Genomic DNA, 22,966 nt, shown 5'->3' with positions numbered 1-22,966 from the left:
AACTAAGTCTTAGTGGCCGGCATGGTGGCTCATGCCTGTAATCCCAGCACTTTGGGAGGCTGAGGCAGGTGGATCACGAGGTCAGGAGTTCAAGACCAGCCTGACCAACATGGTGAAACCCATCTCTACTAAAACTACAAAAATTAGCTGGGCTTGGTGGCGCCTATAAGCCCAGCTACTCAGGAGGCCGAGGCTGGAGAATCACTTGAACCTGGGAGGCGGAAGTTGCATTGAGCCGAGATCACACCACAGCACTCCAGCCTGGGTGACAAAGTTAGACTCCACCTCAGAAACAAAAATAAGAACTAAGTTTTGGTTTAAATGAGAATATAGAGGAAATTGGAGATTTGAGCCTGATTGAGTGTTAAGCATAAGAGATACATATATAAGACAAAAGTAGAAAATAGGCGAAGAGGACAGGATGGAAATGCCAAAGATATATTCAGAAAGCGTTTGAGAAATCAACACCACACTTTAAAGGATTTAAGTATGAACTTTAAGTGGAGGGTTTCCGATTGGTAGATTGTCTTAGAAAATTGAAGGGAGTTAACGAAATTTCTTAAAATGCAAATTCGTTGTTATGAGAATCTTAGTGTTCCACCTTTATTTATTCACCATTTTTAAAATCAGAATTTAAGTGTGAACTTCAAATGAAAAGTTTCCTATTGGGAGGTTGTCTTAAAAAATTGAAGGGAATGTTTTCATTAATGAAGTTTCTTAAAATGCAAGTTTATCATGAGAATCGTAGGCAGTGTTCCACATCTATTTTTTAAAAAACTTTTGGCAATCCAATATAGTTGCGATATTTAATATCCCCGTATAATGTTTCATTTTGCAAACCTAGTGCAGTAAACAGTATGTATTTCTAGATGTTAAGAGCTCAGTGTGCCTAGGATGACTGGTCTGATTAGCTGTTCCAGGCATAAAGAAAATAATAATTATTCTATTTGATTTCATTGTTGTTGTTTTTTTTAAAAAAAAAAGCTACATAAAGCTCTTAATTTTTACATCTAAACTAAACATCTAGTTATAATTTAAAGCAATACTTTTAGTAGGTATTACTAGGATTTTTTTTTGCTGCTTGATCTTACTCTGATTTCCCCTAGACTTTAGTACATCTGAAACTCTCTGAATCTCAGGACTAACCAAAGTTGTGATAATTTAGAAATTGCAATTGTTGACTCAATGGAAGAGCAAGCTTTAAATGGGATTTTTGTTGTTGTTGTTGTTCTTAATGTGTTGTCAGCAGATATTTACTTAAAGAGATTTTTTTATCTCCTCTAGGAAGATAAAAATATCAGATGGGCATCTAGATGGGACTATATTCTGGAGTCTATGCCTCATACCCACATTCAGTGGTTTAGGTAAGATTACAGAGTTAACCTGCTTTTTGCTTTCTGCTTTTCTGCCCTGTGTCCCTCTGAACATCTCATTTACTGTCAGATCCTCTCTGCTTTATTCAAAATGCTGGCCTTGGGTTCAAATCCTGGCTTTCAGTTGCTGATTGTGAGTCACAGCAGGTCCCTTAATTTCTCAGCATCTGTTCTTTTATCTAGAAATACCCACCTCATGGGATTGTTGTGAGGATTAAAGAACATAATGGGACAGAGCATTTGAGGACATTGCCTGGCATGTAAGAATGTTCAGAAACAGAGCTGCTGTTGTTGCTATGACTTTATTATTATTCCCTTCAAACGTGATTCAAAACTTTTATGTAGAATGCTGTGCATGTTGCCCTAACCTTCCTTTTCCTATTGCTGTCTCATCTTTTTGACACTAATTTACTGAGTAGTTGTTCTTCAGTAAATTTCTTGAGGGCACAAGCCAGTCCTTTGTTGTGGCAGTGATTTGGGCACAGTAGTTATTTCATAATATTGACCATGTACCAAGAAATTCTAGTTCTAAACAGACTATGAAACTGTATTATGATAAGTATGTAATGTTATTTATCTGTCTACTTGAGGGAAACATGAAAGAACACAGTTGAATTTGTGGATTTTAGGTAGTTTTCGTTTTGAGATTTTGATTAAGGCTGTTTTAATGTTACTCAGTAAAGAGTTTTTAAAAGAGTTTTACAGTTCCTAGGATTAAGCTACAGAGTAATCGTGATGTGCTTATTTCTACAGCATTATGAATTCCCTGGTCATTGTCCTTTTCTTATCTGGAATGGTTGCTATGATCATGTTACGGACACTGCACAAAGATATTGCCAGATATAATCAGATGGATTCTACGGTAAGTGGAAACATTTTAACTAGTCTTTAGCCTGTCAAGGACAGTGTTTATTGTTATTTTGGGAAAAGGTGAAATAATAGCTTAGAATCTGCTTTTAAAACATTCTTCTAAAAAAAGTTATCTTGAATTCACACTTTCAAATAAGAAAACAATACATAAGAATTGATATTCTTGGCCAGGTGTGTTGGATCATACCTGCAATCCCAGCACTTTGGGAGGCCAATGTGGGCGGATCACCTGAGGTCAGGAGTTCAAGACCAGCCTGGCCAACATGGCGAAACCTTTCTCTACTAAAAATCACAAAAATTAGCCAGGCATGGTGGCAGTTACTTGTAGTCCCAGCTACTCGGGAGGCTGAGGCAGGAGAATTGCTTGAACACGGGAGGCAGAGGTTGCAGTGAGCTGAGATCATGCCACTGCACTCCAGCCTGGGTGACAGACAGAGCAAGACTGTCTCCAAAAAAAAAAAAAGAATTGATACGCTCTAGAAATTGAGTCAGCACCGGAGCTGACCTGCTCACAGCCTCCTCTGTCGGAATGGATTGGTGCAGCGTGGGGTGTAGTTGCACAGTTACAACTCTGTTAGGATTCTCCATCCCTGACACATACCCAGTTTGCGAAACCACAAGGTTGAATGGAATAACTCCTGAGCAATTTTTATTTGTGTGTTTAATTTTTTTTAATTAATTTTAACAAATTTGTATCATTTCTACCTTTTGGTATATTCAAAATAATTGCATGTCCCAGCCTCTGTAGTCTCAAATTTTTTAAGTTACAAAATGTTATACATTTTCTACTCTTCATTTCATAGCAGCATAATAAAAGAATTTTCTCAAGAATCACAGTAATTTGGAATGAATGCAAACTCAGGTCACCTTTTATTATATTCTCTTCCCCTAGCTTCTTAAGCCTCCCCTCCTCCAACCTGTCACCTGTTCTGATTGGGAAAAATATATATGAATATTTATAAGCTTTTAACATTTGTACTCTATACCCTCTTTCCTCTGATTTTTATTTATTTTGTGTCTTATTAAATATTATATTAAAGTAATTTTAAAATACTCTGCCCATAATTGGCCATTCCAAATAATTGCTGTTAATGGAGTTCTGTCTTAATTTGCACAGCATCACCCTGTGGCACACGGGCCAGTGATGACCCTGCTTCTACTCCTGTCCTACTTCCCATCTTTTAGCACAGCAGTCAAAACTGCCCAATCAGAAATGAGATCATTTCACTCCAGAGCACAACCCTCCAGGGACTTCCTATTCACTCAGAGCCAGAGTTAGGGGCTTTACAGTGGCCTCTAAGTTCCCATGTTACCTCAGCACCCTGCTTCACCTATGCCAGGCGTCCCCAAACTTTTTACACAGGGGGCCAAGTTCACTGTCCCTCAGACCGTTGGAGGGCCGCCACATACTGTGCTCCTCTCACTGTCCACCAATGAAAGAGGTGTCCCTTCCTGAAGTGCGGCGGGGGGGCCGGATAAATGGCCTCAGGGGGCTGCAGTTTGGGGACGCCTGACCTATGCCATCTACCTTGATGTTCCTCAGACGGGGCAGACACAGATTCCCACCTCAGAGCCTTCAAACTCACTGTCTCACTGTTTTATCTGCTTAGAATGTCCATTTCTCATTTACATGACTAGTTCCCTTACCTCCCTCCAATCTTTACAAAATGTGATCTTCCCATTGAGCCCCTCCCAGCCATTCCATTTAAGTTACATCCTATCCTGCACATACCCATACATCCTGTTTTTTTGTGTAGTGCTTATTACCATCTAATATACAGTATACTTTCCTGACTTATTTTGTTTATTGTCTTTGCAATGAGAACATGTACTCCTGAGAGTAGGGATTTTTCTGTTACACTCACTGTGGTATCTGGTATTTTAAACAGAGCCAAGCTTATAGTTGGTTATCCTCTTGGGGAAAAAAGTCTCCCACATTTAGATTCACAAGATTCTTCTAATTTAAGGGCAATAAAATATGAAGTACTATTCAGAAATTCACAAAATTTATAGTAAAGGACAGATTTAGACCTCTAGAGATTCCAGACACTGGAACTCTTCATTGCAGATAAAATATATGAAAAGTAACAGCTCAGAATTTTTCAGACTAGATGAAAAGTAAAAATCCGTAGATACAGAAAACAGTGTATCCTGAGCAGAATAAATAAAAAGAAATCCACATCTACATCAATTGTGACAAAACTGTAGAACCTTAGAGAAAGGAGATTATCTTAGAATCAGCCCAAGGGAAAAAAGACTCAGCATCTACCAAGGAGAAACAATTAGATTGATGATGAAAGTGCCAAGACTAAATATCATTAAACTGGGGAGAGAAATAAACTATTTACATAGAATTGTATACACAGAGAAGTCATCTTTCAAAAATGAAGATGAAGCCAGGTATGGTGGCTCACACTTCTAATCCCAACACTTTGGGAGGCCATGGTTAGAGAATTGCTTGAGCACAGGAGTTCAAGACAAGCCTGGGCAACATAGGGAGACCCCATCTCTACAAAAAAATTTAAAAATAAAAAATTCACTGGGCATGGTGGTGGCTCACGCAAGTGGTTCTAACTACTCGGGAAGCTAAGATGGGAGGATCACTTGGGCCCAGGAGGTCAAGGATGCGGTGAGTTGTGGTCACACCACTGCACTCCAGCATGGGCAACAGAGACCCTGTCTCAAAATTAAAAAAAAAAAAAAGAAGAAGAATGAAGGTGAGGTGTTCATCTTTTACAGATGAACAGAAACAGTTGACTACAAGCCGATCTTCATGGAAAGAATTTACAGAAAACTTGAGCAGATAATAAATAAATAAAGTGAATCCTAAAGGGAGATTTAGAAGGATTGATGAACAAAGAAATTCCAAGTAAACCTTTTCTGTGTATAGTAAGCCTAAATGTAGAGGTTAACAAATGTATATCAACAGGAGAAAAACAGATGCTTTATTGAATGGTATTGGGATAAGGGGGAAAAAAGGTAAATTCCAACTTTATTACTTAAAATAATGATTTACATGAAAATCTGTCAAACACTAGAAGAACATATGTGAAGTTATGTTTAAATCTTAGCGAAAGGTAGAATTTTGTAAGTATCACAGAGAGACAAAAGTCATAAAAGAAATTACTGGTCTGTCATTACTGTTTGTTCACCTGGTACATTGGCAGAAATTTAAATGTTTGATACAAGTCTGTGTTGGGGAATTGATTACATGAGGATGTAAAGTGATGTAACCTTTAGAGAACAATTTGGCAATACGTGTCTTAGTTTATAATAGAAATTGACCCAAAAACTCCATTTGTAGAAATTAATGAATGCAGAAGATTCTATTTTATTTTTTTTTAACCATAAGCATCTTGCTTTTTATAAATAGCAGAATATAAACAACACAAATATCTGTCAATAGGGGACACATTTTGTAAATTAAAGAATATCCATATTGTAAAATACTATGTAATCACAAAAAAGAATGAGGTAACCATATATACAAAGAGAAGCACCTTCATGATATCATTAGACTAAAAAAGCAAGATATAAAACAATGTGTATAATATGCAACCGTTTTTGTGGAAAAAAAAAAGAGAGAAAATCTATTCACACATTGCTTATATATAGGTAGAATATCTCTGCAAGAATAACAAGAACCTAGTCACATTGGTTTGCGGCAGAACAGGGAGCCTTTCTCTCTCGGGGAAACTTAGTTTTCACTTATACCCTTTGATATTTTTAGTGCCTGCTTAATAAAAAATGATCAGAAATGGCCCCCTTTTAATATTACCCCACCTAAAAGAAGAGATGCATGTTTTCCTCCCCTACTTTTTTTTTTTTGAGACGGAGTCTCGCTCTTGTTACCCAGGCTGGAGTGCAATGGCGCAATCTCGGCTCACCGCAACCTCCGCCTCCTGGGTTCAGGCAATTCTCCTGCCTCAGCCTCCTGAGTAGCTGGAATTACAGGCACGCGCCACCATGCCCAGCTAATTTTTTATATTTTTTTAGTAGAGACGGGGTTTCACCATGTTGACCAGGATGGTCTCGATCTCTTGACCTCGTGATCCACCCACCTCAGCCTCCCAGGAGTGCAATGGCGCGATCTCGGCTCACCGCAACCTCCACCTCCTGGGTTCAGGCAATTCTCCTGCCTCAGCCTCCTGAGTAGCTGGAATTACAGGCACGCGCCACCATGCCCAGCTAATTTTTTATATTTTTTTAGTAGAGACGGGGTTTCACCATGTTGACCAGGATGGTCTCGATCTCTTGACCTCATGATCCACCCGCCTCGGCCTCCCAAAGTGCTGGGATTACAGGCTTGAGCCACTGCGCCCGGCCCCCAAGGATGGAATTTTTATCTGAAGGAATAATTTTTAAAATTTTTTTTTATTAAAAAAAAAATTTTTTTCTGATGAAGGAATCTGTAGGAAGAGCAGGTTTAGGTGGGGAAAGAGAATAATCTGTTCAGTTATGGATAATTCTGTTCAAGATGTATGTTAAACAACCAAGTGAAGCTGGTAATTAGGTACTTGTATGTGTGTCTGGAGATCAGGGCTGCAGTTTGGGCTGGTGACACAAACTTAATATGTTTACAGCCATGTTTACTGTATTAGCAGAGTAGCTATAATACGAGAGCTAATGCCATTTGCTTATTGTGGAGATTATTAAAAGTAGGTCGAAGAGGATAGAGTGTGACTAAAAATTGTCATCAAGTTGGATCACAAAGCTTGACTTGACTTACTTAGAGTAGAACTAGGTAGCAATCACATTGTCTTTATAATATTTGTAGACCTTAATGCCATAAATTCAAGAAACTGACATATAAGACAATTCAACAAAGCCATATAAAGCTCCATGAGTCAAGCTTTGTTCTTCAAAATTGAAATAGATACTAACATTTCTAAGTTAAAAAAAGAAGTTTTTTCTGCAACAGCATATTCACCAGTGAAAAAACTGTCTATGGTTATCTTGTTGATACCATAAGAACATTGAACTGATTTCATTCCCCTTTTAGGAGGATGCCCAGGAAGAATTTGGCTGGAAACTAGTTCATGGTGATATATTCCGTCCTCCAAGAAAAGGGATGCTGCTGTCAGTCTTCCTAGGATCTGGGACACAGATTTTAATTATGACCTTTGTGACTCTATGTAAGTGTTTACTGCAAACTTTAAAGTAGAAAATACTTTCTAAATACAGTAATTGTTTAAAAACCAGTTTTTCTAAGTGGATAGGTAGGCTAGATTATTTCTGAGAGTCTTAGTTTTCAAAATCTGGGTGCTTTGACTCTAAGTGACTTGGGGCAGGGTTAGCTGCACCCAAAGACTGATTCTTGGTCTCTCCCTTTAGCTCTTCAGAGACAAGCCTTTGTCAGGGAAGCACTGGGCTGGAGGTGAACAGGTCCTTAATATCTCAGCATCGGAGTCTAAACAGCCCAGAACCAGGACCACTTGGGGTCTTTATTACCCAGCCTTCATGGGCAGGCACAGTCTGATTAGGGTTCCAAGATATTCTTGGCTTCCACAGAGGGAGGAGGTGGGAAGAGAGGGGATGGGGCAGGAAGCACTTTGTAGACCTTTCTCATCTAGGGAGGATTTAGGAAGCAGGAGCTCGCTTTCTCTAGAGAAAGCTAGTGTGTAGGAAAGACCTTCTTCCATAAAAAGGGCCTCTTCTTTGAGCTACCTCAACAACTTCAGAAATTGTATTTAAATTTTTGCCAACTAGGACAATCTTTTTTTTTTTTTTTTTTTTTTTTTTTTTTTTTTTTTTTTTTTAGTAGAAGTTCCTTAAGAGGTATTGATAGCCACAGGAGTGGTTCTGAGATGACCTCTGGGTATACGTTAATTCCATTGTCTTTCAGTTTTCTTAATTGGAAGAGAAAAAAATGTTTATGAATAGAATTTTCTAAATTTACCTTTATTTAATGTATTTTACTTTATTGATGCCTGCTACTGATAAGTAGTAACAAATGAATATTACTAAAAGAATTCAGAAACTGACCTTTAATAAGTTTTTAGTAAATATTTGTTTTTATGTTTGACTGCATGTTAAATACATACTACTCTAGTGATTTGTTAGTGAAGTTCTTCTAAATTTTGTGGATGAAATTAATTACATAAATGCTTTGCAAAGAGCAGTATCGTTTCCAAATGTCTGGCACTGAATAAGTTTGGGAACCACTGACTCACACCTTCAGGCTCAATTTGAAGACTAACTAGAACATCTTTTTTTAAAATCTGCTTACAACTTAAGGAGATACAACTTTGATAGGTGGAGCTAGAATTTGTAAGTATGTCACACTAAAGAGAAATATGTCATGCTAAAGAGGGTAGGTCAGGAAAAGGCATCTTACAAAAGGTTTGGACAGAGGGTAGTGTGAAGGCACTGGATGCCAGAGAACCAAACTAGACTTAGAGCAGAACGAATGCTTGAAGATAAACTGCTTTCAAAACTTACAGGGAGCTGTCTTCTGCCACGGTCTCGTCTTTATTGGGGTCAGCCAGAAAAGTGAACTTTTAAGGAAGGAAAGTTTCAGAGAGCATGGGGTTGCATCTTAGCTGAAATCTGGTACTTCTTCTAAAGCTACACTGATGTGTTTCCTGCTGATCATTATTCTGGTGCTTTGGTCAGAGATATGTGTGTGTGCTTGGTTACATATGTGCTTGATCATGCACGTTTTGGGGGAAGCAGTTGGGATTTTGTTACTGCTGGGATTAGAAAGCCACCTGAAACTCTTCTCGGCAGTATCCTACTCACCTTGGGATTCTGAGCACTTTATAACTTCTGAGCCCCAGCTTAAAGCTGGGAATCTCTATGAATGTAGTATAGCATTTTTATTCTCATTAGTAGGAAGGCTTATAGAAAGAAGAGCAAACAAAGCTAACCACATGAATAAGGTAGGGCCAGGGTTTCCCCACATCGCTGACCAGGTCCTTCAGTGATTTTTGAAAAGCTAATGGCCCTGTAAAATTTTTCTCCCTCATTTTGTTCTCTGATTAGATTCTGTATATCCCTTAGTTTGAATGTTGTAAGGTTTTTGTTTTTTTGGTGTTTTTTTTTTTGTTTTTTACCCCCAGAGGACCCTGTTACTTTTCAATGAAAGTGGGAAAATTTCATAGTGGGAACATTATCATTTATGTTAATTTTAAAGGCTATACTTGAATCTCAGAAGAGCCAAATGCGCTCTTGAGCATCCAGGCAGCCTCCCTGATCACAGGAAGGATGAGGTCTTCTGGACGCCGACAAGAAACTTCCAAAGTGAATTTGCCTCATGTATGATCAGATTGGTGCAATACATTAAATATTACTAAGATTCAGTATGGCTGCATGGTAGGATAGCACATGGTTTTTCATGAATTAATTAAAAAATGAGTTTCTCCATCATTTCACAACAAAGGAAACAGAGTGATAACATGTATAACCTTTCATGACTTGTGTTTTAGTTTTCGCTTGCCTGGGGTTTTTGTCACCTGCCAACCGAGGAGCGCTGATGACGTGTGCTGTGGTCCTGTGGGTGCTGCTGGGCACCCCTGCGGGCTATGTTGCTGCCAGATTCTATAAGTGTAAGTCAAACCCACTGTGACTGGCGTCTGATCAGGAAGGGCCTCTGCTTCAGCTATGGGTCTGACCTGGGTATCAGATGGTGATGCTCTATAAACAGTATGCCTCATAGGGGTCTGATCTTAGTTAAAAGGAGCCTGCTTAGTGATTCCTTTTATGACATGAGTGACTATCCCAAGATTTATGTATTCGAAAATGTTTAGTGAAACAAGCAAATTGTGCTGCTTACCCACCATCCCCTCCCTCTTTTAATATTTACAAAAATAAACTGTTCCAAGTTAACTAAGATCTCAGTTTTTTGGAGAGCTGGGAAGTTACTTTCACAATATCATTAGTCAAAATCTCTTGTGTTCTTGCTTTCTAGAAGTAAAATAAAGTTCATTGAGAAAAAGGGTCAGGGCCACAGAGCAAGGCCAGGATGGGACTGGATGGCTTAGAAAGCAGCTGGCAGGATCAGCGGGGGGCAGAGTTGGCCCCTCAGGAATGCCACAGTCTTGTCTGGAATATACAGGGATTCCTTTGGGTCTGTCTATGAAAATGTTTTGTGGTGAAACACAGTGGAGTTCCATGGGCAACCTGAAGGTGGGATTGGGTCATTTCAGCCCCATGTAGAAGATTAACTTAGACCTTGCCAGACACAGTTCTCTCTTGAGTATGTGAAGCCCTGTATGTATGTGTGTTTTAATTTTTGTGAATTTTGTCGAGTTGTTTCTTTCCCTTTGACTAAAGGAGATAGGATTAGGGTCATCATATGTATTTGAATGCATACAAAATACAGTCAGACCTCTGCCTGCCACACAAGACTTCATGCTGCACTCCCACTTTCTCACGATTTCAGCCACACTGGTTTTCTGTTGCTTCCTCAGCCAGGCTGCCTGCCTTCTCACACCCCATTGCCATCCACACTCCTCCCACTACCGCCTCCCCATCCTTCAGGTCTCCCCACACCCTGTTCCCATCCATGCCTCTCCCACTAATGCCTCCCATCCTGCAGGTCTCCCCACTGCCTTCCCACCCCCTGTTTCCATCCACACCCCTCCCACTACTGCCTCCTCATCCTGCTGGCCTCCCCGCTGCAGATCATGTATTATTTGAATTTTGACTGGAGTTCTGGTAAACCCAGAATTAATCATTTCGTAACAGTCTCTTTCAGAAACACTGTGAGTTCAAATCATGATACACATATATGATTTTATATGTATATATAATTTTACCAATTTCTTTTAGGGCATGTGGCACTTAAACATGCCTATAGACTATGTTAAAATTTTTTTAAAAATCACAGCTGTTCTGAGATCTCAGCCACTTTCATTTCTGACTTTAAACTGGGAGAAGTGTACTTTCATTTTTTACTCTAGCTACTTCAGTATTTGAATTTTTTAAACTGGAAAAAAAAAATTGGAGAGAGGCAAAGGAGAGTAAAACATTTATTAGGAAGCATGTTCTGTCAAACGGCCATAAGCCTTCTACCCTTCTTAGTTAACTGCCTTATCTGGCACACACACTTCCTAGGAACCACAGTGCTAGAGAGGAGTTGGCCTACTAATTTAAATGTGTTGCACATAAGGCTTGACAGTTCCTAGTTTTATAACAAATTCTGAAACTGACTGCAAGATAAATGAGAATCCCATGTGCCCTTTCTGTACCTAGGCCCACTGATTGATACTGGCTTAGGGTTTAAGGATTCTTTTGGTTGTGAGGGGAAAAGAAGTGATGACTTTCCTCTGAATCTCTGGAGCAGGACTTATCTAAGGAATCCCATGTTATATGTCTCAAGTTTGGATTATTTAATAAGGGAATATCACATCATATTTGCTAGTACCACTTTCTAGGAAGGAGTGCTCAGTGCTGTCTGAAAGTTTGGCAAATATCAGACTTGTAATGTAGATACTTGGTTTGCTTTAAAGAAAAGTCTGTATTTATACCACTTTTGTTTCATTCTGTATAGCCTTTGGAGGTGAGAAGTGGAAAACAAATGTTTTATTAACATCATTCCTTTGTCCTGGGTAAGTGAATTTTTCAAGAATTACTTTCTTAACAAAATTATATGTCAGTCCCCACATTTTCAGTCCGTGGCTAATCCCCTGTGTCTCGAAATCATGTACCTAAGGAAGTAAATTTAATTTTTGAAAAGGGGTAAAAAGTAAACATTTTATAAACATTTGCCAAATGATTACCCCATGTCTTATCTGGGGAAGTACCTTTAAGACATGAAAAATGTTTTAGTTTTCTTCTCTTTGAAGTCTTTCTATTTCTTGGTTTTTAGTGGTCAGTCTGATGTGTTGTTCTGTAGGGCTACATTTAAAGCTTTTGACCCAGTCACAGGAAGGAATCCTCACCTGAAGATAGTTCAGGCAGGCTTATGTTTTCCCATTTTTATCCAAAGCATTGCCACTTTTTAGAGTCTATTCCATTAAGTAAAGTAATATACACCAAAAATAAAAAATAAGCAGCCACCACAAATCCAAAACAAAACAAAATCGCTTCACTCTCTGGAACTGCTTCTCTCAATTATTTGATGTGATTCTGGTCCCAGAGGTAGAACCCACTTCCTCCTAAACCTGCCCATTTCTGGTGGGGAAGAACTGACCTGTGAACAGACCACAGCAATAAAGAAAGCCAAAGATGATGATGAAGTCTAGAAACCAGAACTGTTCCATTTGCAGGCTAGAAATGCAAGCGTGCTGGCAGCAGCATTTTAATACACATTTGGGATAAATATTCTCTCTGATTATCACCTCCCCCAAAGATTCACATTCTTTTCAGTTATTGGTTCTATCCAAATTTTTATGCTTCTCTCAAGCCATATCCTTTCTTTTTTTTCCCTCTGTCAACTCACGAAAGTGTCCTTCCTTACCAAGACTGATTTCCTGCAGAATCTCTGAATCTTGCTTTTCAGGCATCTCTCCCTCCAATCCCACACATCTTCCATTGCTCCTGCTTCATATGTTATGCTTATATGCTTCTTTTATTCCTATAAATGTGCTCATGTCTCCCCTAAAAAGGGATCATAAGCATCTTCCCCTCTTATTTCTATCTTATGTCTTTTGTGTTCCCAACAAAATGCCTTGAAAAAAATAGTCTGTACTCCTTTTTTCTCATTTCTCAGTAAACACTTGCAGTGTAAAGCTACATAATCCATATTTTTCTCCATCATTTTACTGAAACTTCTAAGTTTACCAATAATGTTCCCATTTTCAAATCCAGAAACCATTTTCTCTCTCTGCCTCTCTGTATTGTTTTACGTTGGAATACCTCCTTGAAACTCCTTCCTGTTTTGGCTTCATAGAAATTGTCCTGTGCTGGTTCTTCTTTTATGTCTCTAATCAGCCCTTCTCTGATCCGTATTCTTCATCCTGCTCTTAAGCGTAGGTGTTTACCAGCAGGTAAATAGAGTGTGCTGAGAACTCAAGTATTCAGGGGCTGGGGGACTTGGTAGTTACCTAGGAATAGAAGGAACATTTAATAACAGGAAATCTAGTCATATAATTATACATAAATAAACATCTCCATATAATTATTACAACAGATACAATAAAATGACCTTTGATAATATTGAGCATTGTTTTCAGGTTTTAAAAAAATTTAATAGAGAAATATTGCCTTGTATTAAAAAGAATCTTATCTCTACTTCAGAACCAACATCATTGATAATAAAACACTAGGGACATTTATTGGTGCATACTCTTTCATGGCTTGTTATTTAAGTTCTATTAACAGTAAAGGAGGAAACGAAAAGGTGGATTTCATCTTACTATTTATAGATGACATGATTGGTATATAAAGAACACCAACAAATTTTAACAGTAAAACTTGTAGAATTAATAAAAAGAGTTTGGCAAAATGGCTAGGTATCAACTAATGTTCCAAGATCCTAAATACCACCATTAACCAGTTAAGCGTTTTAATGGTAGTGGTAGTTATGCTGGAAGAGGACTCTGTTCATACAAAACCTACCCAATAGGCCTGAAATAACCTCTCAAAGTATACAGAATATGTAAGACAAGCCTAGAAGATTATTAACTAGTAAGAGACAGAAATTTACCATGTTTCTTGATGAAAAGACCAAGCATTGTGAAGGTGTTTGGAGATGTCCAGGGTTTGCTACGGTGAAGAATACTGAAGTAGATCCTGTATCCATGGCAGCGTGCTAGATGTGGCACCATGAGCCAGAGGAAATGTTAGATAAATGATGCTGGGACAACTGATTCTCTTTATGAAGGGAGAAAGTCTTCAGTTCTAGGTGGCGTCAAACCTAAATGCAACAGGCATGATTACTGTATGAGAGCATCTTTATGATCCCAGGTTAGGGAAGGCTTTCTTAAACAGAGTACACAAAGAATAAAGGGGAAAGTTGTAACACTTAAAAGCTGTGTGGGGTAAGTAGAAATAATTATTGTATGATTACAATCATATTTTTTAAAATGTATTCAGAAGAAAGACTGAAAGGAAATTACACACATTTAGATGTTTGGGTTTAGAAAAACCCACAGAACATAACCACAAGATATTTAACAAGGATTTAGTAAGCAGAGTATGTAAATAACTCACATACATGACTTGGCAAGACATGCAGCCCAAATGAAAACTGAGCAGTGGATGTCAGCAGCACAGCACAGAAGGTAAAACCAAAACAGCCAACAAACTCTGGATGCTTGCTGCAGTTTTCAGTAAGAAATACGAAGGAAAACAATAACCTGACAATTCCAAGTGTAATAAGAATATGTAAAGAACTGACTTTTGTAGGCTGCTAGTAGGAGTTTAAGTCAGGCAAACCCAATCTGAAGATCAAATGGGTAGTTTCTAGTCAAGTTTTATATTCACACATCCTGCAATGCAGCAATTCCACTTTCTTTGTATATATATTAGAAACATAGAAGTTGTAATATTAATTACATATTATTGTTTTATTTTCTTGACTTTGGTTTTACCCGAAAGCCTGTTGTGTCTTTCAGGATTGTATTTGCTGACTTCTTTATAATGAATCTGATCCTCTGGGGAGAAGGATCTTCAGCAGCTATTCCTTTTGGGACATTGGTTGCTATACTGGCCCTGTGGTTCTGCATATCTGTGCCTCTGACGTTTATTGGTGCATACTTTGGTTTTAAGAAGAATGTAAGTTTATAAGTGTTAACTTAGATGAATTTTAGCTGCAGAAATTAGCATATGTCATCTCAAAAGATATCATAAAAGTGTGTAAAGATGTAAACTTGTCCTTAAGGGTCTGGATTTCATAGAATATTTTAAAAACAGTATTATTTAGGAGTGTGGGAGAGGTTACAGATGTAAACTTAGGTTTCAAAGTGTCTTAAGTAAATAGAAGCTAATATAGATTATTTGGGAAAGAAATACTGATATAAACTAATGAAAACATTTAATTTATTTATACTATATATATAAATTATTGTGTTATGTTTTTTAAACCCAAATTAGGCATATTTTTTCTCTTAGCTATAAGTGTTTTATTAATTTTAATTTACTTTTGCAGAGATTGGGTTTCACCATGTTGGCCAGGCTGGTCTTGAACTCCTGGCCTCAGATGATCCACCCGCCTCAGCCTCCCAAAGTACTGGGATTACAGGCGTGAGCACCTCTCCCAGCCAGCTATAAGTGTTTTTACTGCACAAAGTTTAACTAAGTAAGCAAAGAGGATGGGTTAAGGAGTCACTATAAGAAAAGTAGCTGCAGAGTAAGAGTAGCAAATGTTTGTGATATGTAGCTTTGAAATAAATTGTATCTGCTTCCCTGCTAATACTGGATTTTAAGGAAGATTATACTCAGGTAGATTATACTCAGGTTTCAGTCCTTCCTCTGGTTTCTCTCCCACCCTCAGTCAGCCTTCTCTCACTTTGCTGCCTTCTTCTGCTCTCAGGCTAAAAGGAAAAAAAACTCATAAACAAGATCTTATTCTTCCATCTCATCAGTATCCTTCTCTAACTGCACTTCAGTATCCCTGTCTTTTCCTGAGTCCACAGGGTTAAAAGAAAGACTGTGTGGTTAGTATACTTTGTGAGCAGGAACGGACCCAGAAGTCCCTGGCAGAAGCTGGCACTGCTCCACAGCCTCTGCTGTACTTTCATGCCTGGCTGCTGAAGGATTTTTAAAAAATTCTTTGGCATTTTGTTTAATTTATGACTTTATATATCTGAAGTAGTGAACTGACAGGTTGGAATTTTTTAATTACATGGATTAAATAATTACTTGAAATTCCAAAATTTTGCTGTTTAAAGTTTAAAAATATTTCTATTTAATATCAGCCTGGGAAATTAAAAAAAAAATTTAAAATGTAAATATTGGAGAATGATTCTCTCCCTGTATACTCATGCATCTACATGTAAAATTATAATCTAGTCTGTGGAAGTATGCTCTTAATGAAAATACCAAGTTTAAATTTTTGATTTATCATCATAAAACTATAGAAGGATGTTTTTGAACTTTCATACAAGAAAATGAATTTTTGCATCTGTACCCTTCCCCCATCGTGTGGCTGCTTGTGTACTTTAGGTTCCAGTGACTTTTATACCACCATGTAGTATGTCATGAAAGAGAGAAGAGTTGAGAATATCACCAACTCCTTGTGGTCATAAAACTTCATGCAGCCACTCATTGTTGTTTTCATGTTCTTAGGTCTTAGTAAAATGAGCAATTTTAATAAAGATGACATTGCCCACCTCCAAATAAAAATACATTGACCAAAATTCCAGAACCAGCTGATTTCTTACAGTACATATGTAATGAAAATGAAAAGCCTAACTCTACCTTTTTATTAGCTATTATTTTCCACCTATTCTCTTGTCTCCTGTGTACTTCTTCCTGTGTCTAAAGCCATTAGTCAGTGAATAACTGCTGGAGACAGTATTCACTTTTTGCAGTAGACAGACTGAGGATTGTCCCTGATGGCACCTGGTTCATGGCTTCTAAAGACAAAATTTCAGTTTGGTGTCTGAAATTTTAGGCTTTCTTGCAATTAGGGACAACATGGAAGCTGGAGAAAAGCAGGCAAATAATCTTGTACAGAGAAGAATATTTAAGACAGATACATAATTAGGAATTCTTCCTTTCTTTCTTTACTGAAGGCCATTGAACACCCAGTTCGAACCAATCAGATTCCACGTCAGATTCCTGAACAGTCGTTCTACACAAAGCCCTTGCCTGGTATTATCATGGGAGGGATTTTGCCCTTTGGCTGCATCTTTATACAGCTTTTCTTCATTCTGAATAGTATTTGGTAAGCTAAGGACAAAGTTCTGTCATTCTTATTACCATTATATGTAATATTTGCTTTTTGTTTGTTTATGTGGTTTACTATTTGTATCTTACTAATGTAAGCAGTTCTCCAGTAATCAGAAATCTTAAAAGCCAAAAGCTTATTTTTATCTTTTCTATGTGGGATAATGAGCAATAGTGATAACAGTTAGTATAATATGAATTGAAGGCTTATTAATTCTTACACTTCCTTAATTCTTATTCTTCATTCTCAGAACTCTGTGAAATGAGTGTTATCCCCATTTTACAGAGATGTACATGAGGCTTTGGAAGTTCAGTAATTTACATATGTTACATAGCAGCCCTGTGACAGAAGATTAACCTAAATTTCTCCAAACTTATGTTCCTAACTAATCTGTACTGCCCCACAGAGAGGATCCTCTGAGCACTTGGAGAGGATTGGAGAAGGGGTTGGTCTAGATGACCTGCAAAGTCCTTTCCAATTCTCAGATGCCTTCATTCTCCCATTGCTTGTTCACATGTAAAAACTCATAATAGTAATTTTGAGCCATTCTCTTGTGTGTCTGTGTATAAATATGTAGTGTTACATCATGATTGTTATTGGATCACATTGACATATGTTACAGAAAGTACCAAGGTTGGAGGTTACAGAAAGTTAGAACTAAATGTGAGCTTTTTAGTGATTAGGACGTATCTTTCCTTCCCAATCGTTATACTAATTTTCCAAATTCAACTGGTTTTATTGTATGTGATAAGAAACGGTTATGTATTCTTAGTTGGCTCTGCCTTTTCAGTAAGTTTTTATCAAATATGCCTGGCGCACCAGGAGATGAGTAGACTAGCCAGATGGGAATAAATAGAAGTTTCAGGCCTCCCTAAGCGGAAGGCAAAGTCCAGTGACGTTGGCATATTCTTCCTGCTCCTCTCCTTCACACCCCATCACCATCCCAGCCTATGAGAATTCATCTTGTTTGGTTAGTTGAGAGAAAAAGCAAACCTTTAGTCCAAGAAGAATGAAAAGTTTGTGTTATGTATTATGTCAAATTGAAAATATTTATAGTTATATCTTGACGTGTTTGATTATAGGTCACACCAGATGTATTACATGTTTGGCTTCCTATTTCTGGTGTTTATCATTTTGGTTATTACATGTTCTGAAGCAACTATACTTCTTTGCTATTTCCACCTATGTGCAGAGGTATGTATTTATAACTTTGGCGTATTGCAATTTGTATATTAATTGAAATAATTTCTGTAGATGTATGTTTATTATGATAGAAATTGACCTGTATTCCTAAATCAAATTTAAGATTTAGATATCCTAGTTCGGTATATTTAGTTAGAGATTATTATTAGAAACTTTAAAATGTTAATTTTCCAAGAATGGTATGTTGTGCCAAATTTTCACTGTTGTTTTTTAAACGACTTAAAAATGAATACTTTTGTGATATGTTTCTGTCATGCCTGAGGTAAAAGAATATATAATCATATCAAAAATTTTTTAAAAATTTTAGACTGAAAATTTAATAAAAGTAAACTAGTAAGAAAATTCATTAAAAGCTTTCTATAATCACATTGTAAGGAGTTCTATTCATGGTAGCATCGAAATAATAGAATCCTTATGTAATATGTAGAACTGAATTTTAAAGATTGAGATTGTGTTAAATCTATTATATATTGGCGAAAAAAATCTAACTTTATTAAACTTAGTATGTTATTCAAAAAATTGAGATTAAATCACATAACAGAAAATGAACCATTTTGAAGTAGACAGTTTAATGGCACTTACTTATATTTACAGTGTCGCACTACCAACACCTCTGTTTAGTTTCAAAATATTTTTATCACCCCTAGTTAAAGCCTCATACCCATAAGCAGTTACTCATCATTCCTCTCTTCCCCCAGGCCTTAGCAACCAAGTCTGCTTTCTGTCTGTTTTGCCTGTTCAGACATTTCCTATAAATGGAATCATATAATATGTGACCTTTTGTATGTATCTTCTTTGACTTGGCATGTTTTCAGGGTTCATCATGTTGTGGCATGTAGGGTACTTCATTTCTTTTTAGGGCAGAATGATAAATTTGTTTATCCATTGACGGGCATTTGTGTTGTTTCTGCTTTTTGGCTGTTGTAAATAATGCTGCTGTGAACATTCATGTACAAGTTTTCATTTGAGTCCCTGTTTTTGGTTTGGGATATGTATCTAGGAGTGGAGTCACTGGATCTTATGGTAGTTCTTTCTGTTCAATTTTTTGAGGAACTATCAAACCTTTCCACAGTGGTGGTGCCGTTTTACATTCTCACCAGCAATTTACATAGGTTCTGTTTCTCCACATCTTTGCCAACACTTACCTTCCATTTTTGAAAAAATTGCAGCTGTCCTCATGGGTGTGAAGTGGTGTCGAATTCTGGTTTTGATTTGCACTTCCCCATTCACCAATGATGAGCATTTGTACTTGTGTTTGTTAGCCATTTGTATGTCTTCTTTGGAGAAATAGCTATTCAAGTCCTTATCCTATTTTTAAATTTGGTTGTTTGTCTTTTTGTTAAGTTGTAAGAGTTATTTCTGTATTCTGGATAGTAGATTTTTATCAGATTGTGATTTGCAGTTCTGGTTCTGTAGGTTATCTTTTCACTTTCCTGATAACGTCCTTTGCACAAAAGTCTTAAATTTTTATTAGGTCAGTTTTATCTATTTTTTTCTTCTGTTGCTTATGCTTTTGGTGTCATAGCTAAGAATCATTGCCAAATTAGGGCTGAGTGTGGTGGTTCACACCTATCTGTAATCCCAACACTTTGGAAGGCTGAGGCGGGAGGATCACTTGAGCCCAGGAGTTTGAGACCACCCTGGGCAACATAGTGAGATCTTGTCTTTGTAAAAAAAACAAATAAATAACAAAATTAGCCAGGCACGGTAGCACACACCTATAATCCCAGCTACTTGGGAGGCTGAGATGAAAGGATCAGTTGAGCCCAGGAGGTCTAGGCTTCATTGAGCCATGATTGCACCACTGCACTCCAGAACCTGGGCAACAGAGTGAGACCCTGACCCCACCACTCCCCACAAAAAAGAAATTATTGCCAAATTCAAGGTTATGAAGATTTACCCCCATGTTTTCTTCTAAATTTTATAGTTTTAGCTCATGTATTTAAGTCATTGATCCATTTTGAGTTAGCTTTTGTATTTTGTGTGATGTAGTGTCCAGCTACATTATTTGACATGTGAATATCCAGTTGTCTGGCACCATTTGTTGAAGAAGCTATTCTTTCCTCATTTAATGGCCTTGGCCACCTTGTCAAAAATCAATTGACCATAGATGTAATGGTTTATTTCTGGATTCTCCATACTATTCCAGTGGTCTGTATGCTGTCCTTAGGCCTATGCCACACTATTTTGATTACTGTGGCTTTGTACTAAATTTTGAAATCAAAAAGACTGAGTCCTCCAGCTTTGTTCTTTTTTACGATTGTTTTAACTATTTGGAGCCCCTTGCAATTCCATGTGAATTTGAGGATTAACTTTTCCATTTCTGCAAAAATGGAATTACTAGATCATTGGAATTGTGGTTGAGATTACATTGGATCTGTAGATCATTTTGAAGAGTATTATTGCTGTCTTAACAATATTAAGGCTAATGGTGCATAAACACAGGATATCTTTCCATTTGCTTAGGTCTTCTGTCATTTCTTTCTGCAAAATTTTCTAGTTTTCATTGTTCTAGTCTTCCACTTCCTTAGTTGCATTTCTTCCTAGATCTTTTATTCTTTTGAAGTCTATTTTAAATGGAATTGGGTTTTTGGGTTTTTGGGGGGGGGGGTTGTTTGTTTGTTTTTTGAGAGGGAGTCTCACTCTGTCGCCTAACCTGGAGTGTGGTGGCATGATCTCGGCTCACTGCAACTTCTACCTCCCAGGTTCAAGCGATTTTCCTGCCTCAACCTCCTGAGTAGCTGGGATTACAGGTGTGTGCCATCATGCCCAGCTAATTTTTGTATTTTTAGTAGACACAGGGTTTCACCATGTTGGTCAGGCTGATCGCAAACTCCTGACTTCGTGATCCACCCGCCTCGGCCTCCCAAAGTGCTGGGATTGCAGGTGTGAGCCACTGCGCCTGGCCTGGAATTGGATTTTTAAATTTCCTTCTCAGATTGTTCATTGCTGGTGTGTAAAAACACAACCAACTTTTGTATGTTGATCTTATACCCTATAATTTTGCTGCATTTGTTGATTAGCTGTTGCTCTGTGTGTGTGTGTGTTTATTTAGGATTTTCTAATCTTCGTTTGCTTTTTTCATATATTTATTTTTCACATATTCCAAAGGGCAAGAGAGATAGTGAAGTGTTCTCTTTTAAAAGATCTTCTGCTAAGCTGTAAGCCACTTAAAAGCAAGAAGAGCTATTTTAATAATCTACCTTGTTTAAATTATGTTAGTAATAACTGAAATTGGATTCTAACCAGGCCTTAATAGAATAATCTTCTTCCTAATACAAAGTTGACTAGACTTTAATGTAGGTAATATTAATGTTGAGCCATGTAAGTAAATTGTAGGCTATTTGTACGTTGCTTTTCTTTGGGAAGGATAAATTTTGAAATACAGCCTAATGCTCTATTATTCATAAACAGTTTAAGCTTCTTCCACATATTATCCAGTTTTTAAGCAGCCCCACCAAAGGCAGTGGGTGCTTCTTAGCACCTTTAGTGAGGAGTGAGGAATGGGTGAAGTTCAACAGGAGAAAGAGCCTGGAACTGACAGCAGAAAGTAGATTGGGGGCTGTCTCATTTATTATGCTTGCTTTGAACCTTAGTAAGCTACATGTTACCTATTAATTGGAATGTAATTCTTGTTCTTTTTTCTTTACTGTCTAGGATTATCACTGGCAATGGCGTTCATTTCTAACCAGTGGCTTTACTGCAGTTTATTTCTTAATATATGCAATACACTACTTCTTCTCAAAACTGCAGATCACAGGAACAGCAAGCACAATTCTGTACTTTGGTTATACCATGATAATGGTTTTGATCTTCTTTCTTTTTACAGGTAAAAATAGAATTTAAGTGATTAGTTTTATAAGTTTTTAGACAAATAATTTATAAATGTTTGTCTTTTTTAAAACCCGTAAAGGCTTATTCTGTTAGTGCTGCTGTATTTAGTCCTTAACACAACTAGGCATAGTTGGGTCTACCCACCTGTGAGTTGCATAAAGATGGTAAAACAGAAGCTAGGGAAGAAGTTTAAACAGGGTCGTAGTTGTGGTAAAGGTTCAGAGACACGTGGGCCAGTACAGCCCACAGAGGAAAACTCAATTTTCCTCTGTTAACCTCTTAAAGGTACACACAGTTGGGTTTTTTTTGGCCACTTCAGAAATAGGGTAGAAGCTATAGTGGCTTAAGCTTAGGAGTAAGTAGAGATTGAGGAGGTGAAGTCAAGATGATATTGAGAGTGGGTAGAGGGTATCAAGGAAAGATAATAGGACATTCCTGAATCTAGAAGTTTAGAACTAGAAGTTTTTATCTCCACTTTAAAATTCAAGCACTGAATAGGATATAGTGTGTATTATATTGGTGTTAATTTTATGTATGTATATATCTTGTCTAGCCAACTAGTTAAAAGTTTTCTGTGTCTCAGAGTCCTGGGTGCTTGGTAAACATTTGTGAGTGACTGAACTTAAAAAAAGAAGTATAGCACCTTTGTTTGTCACAAGTAATACTGCGCAAAGTATGCGTCTACAATTTTAGCTCATCATGCATGTTATGGAAGAAAATACAGGAGCTAAAAAGAAAAGAACAATTTTTTTTTCCGATGAAAACTTGTTCTACTTTTCACTCATCTGTTAGCGTTTCAGAGCCTGGAGTCGGGTTTTGAAGTGCCTCTGCTGCTCCCTCAGGCTTCAGGCACTGAAAGCAATTCTGTATTCCAGGTTATTGATCAGATATGGGGGGTTGGGGGTCGTGT

At 37.6% G+C, this 22,966-nt stretch overlaps 1 protein-coding gene across 1 annotated transcript in view; it reads left to right on the top strand.

Moving 5' to 3' along the window:
- Positions 1–22,966, top strand: part of TM9SF2 (transmembrane 9 superfamily member 2) — a 64,889-nt gene that overhangs the window by 39,012 nt on the left and 2,911 nt on the right. Inside the window, exons 8-16 of the mRNA XM_003928220.4 lie at positions 1,285–1,364; positions 2,127–2,235; positions 7,246–7,378; positions 9,671–9,790; positions 11,737–11,794; positions 14,744–14,903; positions 16,865–17,016; positions 18,102–18,213; positions 21,880–22,051. Of these exons, the coding sequence (XP_003928269.1) occupies positions 1,285–1,364; positions 2,127–2,235; positions 7,246–7,378; positions 9,671–9,790; positions 11,737–11,794; positions 14,744–14,903; positions 16,865–17,016; positions 18,102–18,213; positions 21,880–22,051 (1,096 nt within the window). The remainder of the gene's footprint in view (positions 1–1,284; positions 1,365–2,126; positions 2,236–7,245; positions 7,379–9,670; positions 9,791–11,736; positions 11,795–14,743; positions 14,904–16,864; positions 17,017–18,101; positions 18,214–21,879; positions 22,052–22,966) is intronic.

This window comes from Saimiri boliviensis, chromosome 16 (assembly GCF_048565385.1).
Source record: "Saimiri boliviensis isolate mSaiBol1 chromosome 16, mSaiBol1.pri, whole genome shotgun sequence".
In the NCBI taxonomy this organism is placed as follows: Eukaryota; Metazoa; Chordata; class Mammalia; order Primates; family Cebidae; genus Saimiri; species Saimiri boliviensis.
The sequence above is the reverse complement of the archived record's forward strand: the minus strand, read 5'-3'. Positions and strand labels throughout refer to the sequence as shown.